Source organism: Atta cephalotes, assembly GCF_000143395.1.
Source record: "Atta cephalotes unplaced genomic scaffold scaffold00012, whole genome shotgun sequence".
Taxonomy (NCBI): domain Eukaryota; kingdom Metazoa; phylum Arthropoda; class Insecta; order Hymenoptera; family Formicidae; genus Atta; species Atta cephalotes.
The window spans coordinates 1668218-1673890 of record NW_012130076.1 but is presented as its reverse complement, the minus strand read 5'-3'; the positions used below and the strand labels follow the sequence as shown (position 1 = coordinate 1673890).

At 37.8% G+C, this 5673-nt stretch overlaps 1 protein-coding gene across 1 annotated transcript in view; it reads left to right on the top strand.

Annotated features, from left to right (window-relative positions):
* Positions 1-5673, top strand: part of LOC105617338 (teneurin-a) — a 35708-nt gene that overhangs the window by 20493 nt on the left and 9542 nt on the right. The window contains exons 10-11 of the mRNA XM_012198900.1: positions 3491-3656; positions 4128-4320. Coding sequence (XP_012054290.1) covers positions 3491-3656; positions 4128-4320 — 359 coding nt within the window. The remainder of the gene's footprint in view (positions 1-3490; positions 3657-4127; positions 4321-5673) is intronic.

The following is a 5673-nucleotide window of genomic DNA, read 5'->3' as shown; positions in this document are numbered from 1 at the left end:
TTTTCTCTTCACTCTATCTACCTGTCTGACCTATCTATCTTTATTCACTTTCGCGCCTCATGGCCACGCTCGCGTTGATACGTACAGGAGATGAGTCGTTGACGGTTTTTGTGGCGGTTTATCCCGCTCGAGGTAGCGCCGCGTGCGCGCGTCTCTCGTCGGGTTTCCGTCTACATTTTTATAAAAATAGTCGAATACATGTTCGCAAATAAAAACGCTATGGACTTTGAAAAAACATACGAACGAGAAACAATCCTCCTTGTATTGATATCGAATTTACAACAAATATTCGGTAACCTACTTTTTCAAAATTCTCTTTGTAGAACACTCTCTCTTGTTTTGTAAAATCCACGTTAGATCCAGGGCGAAGTTTAATGCTGGAAAAAAAAAGAAATACTTTGAAAATAAGCATTATTCTGATTCTGAAGGTTCTATTTCTGATTGCTATTCATAATTGATTCTTATATTCAAGACATTTTTAAGTACAGTCTTAAGACGTTATAAACCAATCAGAAGGCCGTATCAATATCTTAAGACATTTAGAATAATTTTGAAATAAGAACAAACTCTGAATATCGATATATCGTTTTCTTTTTATTATGATATATAGAATTTCATTATCGAATTATCTTTTATCTCGCTTATGAAAATATATAATATGCTTGTACGCATCATCAGGGAGCGTCTGTCCATGAGCAAAACTCTTCACGTATACATTAAAGTCAACCGTACGAATTGTCTCTGTGTTATCTGTGATATGTCGTCAGATTGTTGTCTCCCTTTTCTGTTATGTCTTGTCTTCTTGTCCCTTAGATGCGTTAGCCATATGACTGATATACATAATAGTATGTTACGAGTCGTGTACTTACGAACCTGGTCTTGTGTTGTTTGTGTTTGCCAGGCTTGCACTTTATGTACCATCCTGTCGAACTTGTCTTATAGTGAACGTCCTAGCATTTTACACGAACGCTGACCTTATTGCGCGCCTCTTGCGTGAACGACTCTGTTGCGTTCTTTTTATTATATCGTTCCTTTTTCTATCATATTATATATATATATATATACATACGATACGAACACGAGATAATAACTCAACAAGTGTACATGTTCGCTTTCTTTTCTATCGACGGATCGGCAAGTATTGCTAATCGGTACAGTTCATGATGAAGAACCCTAAAGGACCGTCTCTCCTTGTCCCTTGTCTGCGTCTATTATCACCTGTCTAAAATGTGCCAATAACCCGACACCAACGCCCTGTGTCTGTCTTTATCCGATATCCGAGGAAATCGAAACCCACCGAAATTATCCAGACCCGGCCAATCCCAAGTTCTATTCTCGTCCGTCTACCTCCAAGATTCCCGCTTTACTAACTTAATGATGCTTCTTTCTGGCGCGGAGTACTTACTGAAAACAACAAACATTTGCTAATTCCGCTGAAATTATTTCGACTGAAAATTTCGCGATCTCTCGTACGTCTTGATATTTCTCCGAGATCGGTCCTCGACGTCCTCGTTCGCGCGAGAACGACGGAAGAGAGGCGGAGAGAGAAAAAGAATAGACAGATAAATCGAGAGAAAGATTCATTCAAAAACAGAGATAGAGAATGAAATCATCGATGATCATTTGCTCGTAAGATTCGGCGGAAAAAAAGAAAAAAAGAGAAAGAAAAGAAAATAAGCTAGACTAATTCCTAACGGCGTTAGGTACGCGTCGCGCGTGTACATTCTCTTCTTTCATTATTTGCATATAGGTTGACTACGACTGCCTTTAGAAATCTCGGTGCATTCGAGCATCATCCATTTTTCTTTTTCTGTTTATCATTCACTATGGGTTTGGACGTACAGTAGTGACGACTGTGCCTGCCACCTTGCTATGCTCGCACTTGGAGGATCAGCGCCCGCCACCCTCCGGCATAGTTTGATCTCCAAGCCACTCGAAACGAAGGCACGATCAGTGATCGAAACCGATAGCATTGTCTGACAGTGATATTGCATTTCGTTTCTTCATACATGCGAAAATCTGCATGCATTTTCGCGATGACAGAAAAGCGATTGGCGAAGAATATAAAATATGTAGACGAACTATCAAGGAAAACAGTGAATAATTTTTACAATTTGAAAATTTAAGTACTTTATGTAAAATTCAATTACTTCATTCTTGCGAAAATGAACACATGCATTTTTATTTTACATGAAAATAATCGAGTATTGTTAAAGTATATATCTGATTATTATTATTACTTATCTTATATTACTAGTTCGCGTTCAATATCTTAAATAAAACCATATCTGCTATAAGTAATTGTGAATATTATTATATTATACAAAGAATCTTTCTTGATTTTTTTTTATTTAAAAAATAAAACTGCTACTAGTTTGGACAAAATATCGATACTTTAGCGATTTATAAGAAATTAACAAAAGCGTCGATATATCCGGCGCACTTTTATCTAACTCGCAAGAATTGATCTCGTCAAAATAATCCCGGTTTCGATCTCTGAGCATCCATGAAATTTACTCGATAATTACGATTACGACAATTAATGGAAACGGTCAATGGTCTTATATTATGTAACGTGACCATCGATGTTGCGCGGAGCGTTGGGGACGCGTGATCCTCCAAGAACGAATATGCCCCCCATACGCAATCCCTTAGAGACTGATAAATATATATATCTATATATATCTACATACCGAATGCATATAAATGGGTATATAGCTTGTTACACGGCGCGGAGGAGCGACCGTAGCTCATGTCGCACGTGCCGCGTTACATTCGTTACTCGGTCGCCCAACGGGTGGTGTAACAAGCTATATACACACACATGCGAACCTGTCGCATATATCTCTTATATACATTATATATATATATTATCTACGTACCTATATACATCGACCTCATTATATTCAGCACTACACGAATCGCTTAAAATATTCAGCTTCAGAACATTTCAACTTTCTCTCGCCGAGAGTCCAGTCTCCCTGGTCTCGTACATCCATTTCTCTCGATCCCTCAATTCCGTCCATGAAAAGTTCATATGATACGTCTATTATTATATTACATATTACATATCTCACGCCTACTACGTATCTATATAACATGACTGCATGCCTTTTACTCTCTCACGAGATAATTTTCCTATGAATTTTCCTCCCCCTCCTCCCTCCCCGTCTCAACCCTCATCCATTCGCTTCGGGACGGAGTATTATATCTTCTTTTTTTTCATCTTCTTTTTCTCCCTTTTTTCTGATCTCTGAAAATCCTAAAAGTCAGTGCCGAGAAGAATGTTCCCGCCTCGCTGCCATCGCCATCACCGCGAATGCTGATTTTCGCGAGCACAATGCATCGTCGACGCACTGCGCGTGTTCCGCTGCCCCCGCCGTCCAACCTCGCAACCCTCTCCACTCTCCCCCTTACCCGTTCCGCCATCCCCTCGCCTACGCGGCATTGTTCTATTTGTAAAATCAATTTGTATCGCTCCTCGATTCAGCCAGAGGCATTAGCTTCCCTTGTACGTGGCAACGCGGCCGTCGAATGTCGGCCGAATGGAGTTGCGGATTGTATTGGCAGCGAAGTGAGAATATTGGATCGCATTGAACCGTTGACCGCGGAAGCTGATTTAACAGGCGAAATCGATTGCTCATGTCCGCGCTCGCGTAAAGACACTGGTCGTGCATCGACCGAGTAGTACGATCGCATTACTCGTTAATTAGGCGGGCACTAAGTGGGTATTAATAGTGTGCCGCCGTTGTTCGCGGTGAGATCGCAGAAAATTAAATCGATATAATTCGACCGTATAGCTTCGGAATCATTCTTATAAAAGTGTAAAGTATATTAATAATTGCGAAAATAATTAAATCGAAAATTGTTGAAGCACGGCAATAATTTCAAAATTAAAGATTAACGTACAATTCTATGATAGTATTGTGATTAGACATTTTTTGAAATGTATATTTCCAATATATTTGTATTTAAGTTACGAACAATGTTGCGAACGGAACGCCGTGAAAATTCACGATTTTTTTTTACAAAATTTTACCTATCTTCGCTTCAACGCGAGCATCGATCAAAATTGCATTCCGATCGTAGATAGATGTAAATTGTGAGAATGCTTCGTTTTAAATCAGCATTGCGCGGATTAATGGGTCGACGAAACGATCCCACTTCGGTGGACCTCGATATATCTGTAATTTGTAACAGTCGAGTTGCGGTGATGCGAGGCCAAGTTGTTACCGAACAAGGACTCGGAATAGTAGGCATCAGAGTGTCCGTGGACAGGGACTCGCGCTTTGGATTCACCTTGACTAGAACAGACGGATGGTAAGAATCAATAGTTCACGTATTCTATATTATCCAGCTTCGCATCGATTTCGATTATTATACACTGTTAAATTCATATCAAATTATATCTAATTTGAATTTTTAATCATTTCTATTTTTTTTACTGTTTTAACTCAATAATCAATTAATTTAACTAAAAAAATGTGTTAAATTTGATACAAATTATTATTTATTTAGTACATTAATATAGATGTTGTTTACTTTAAAACTAAGTAATTTAATCACAGAATGGATTGGTTTACATTTTCATACATATAAAAGTTAAAACTAACAAGATGTTATTTAACTCAAGAGATTAGGATTCTCTCTAACAGTGTATGTTAAAGTTATTAGTTTTTCTAAATTAAAATAATAAAATTTATTTTAAAGATGAAATAATAAAATACTTAGAGACGCCAATGGCAAATTTATTTTGCAAACCTTTATCTGAAATATTATCATTAAAATAGTCTTAAATAATATGTCTAATAATGATTTTTAAGATTTGACACTGATATTTAAAAAAAGATAAAGGTCGATTATCATAGTGCGTATCCAAATATTAAGCCAATTAAGACTTTATTTTTGGATAGATTTTTAGCCTAAAAAGACGAAATACCTGAATTGAAATAATTTCATGAATGCATATAAATGATACAAATGATTTTAAACGTGCATTCTGGTTTGTCCCTAATAGATATGGTAATGGATAGTAATTCATATTAATATTTCACTACTACACACGTAGAGGCAATTATGCTGTTCGTATTTTAAGCCGATGTAGTTATTACTGTAGCATAATATTATTTTGAAAGAGGGATTTGCACGATTAATGACAGACATCCATAACATAAATGACGGATACCACGGGCATAATCCAGATTATTATATATGCATTATCATCGCGCTCTGAGAACATTTAAGAGCCGTAATATCTCTAATCTGTATCTGCTAATTGTTGATTATTCTTTAGTGTTGTGTGTGAAATAAGTGGGTCGGTGCTATCGCGGATAATATATTACCGGCGATAGAAAGGGATACATGGAAAGAGTTACGCTTGTTGTTATATCCATGTTACATCCATTTACAGTTATAACGGCGGTCAACACATACACACACACATACACACACACACACACACACACACACACACACACACACACACACACACACACACACACACACACACACACACACACACACACACACACACACACACACACACACACACACACACACACACACACACACACACACACACACACACACACACACACACACACACACACACACACACACACACACACGACACGAACACTACGACGTACGTACGACGTACGTACGTACGTACGT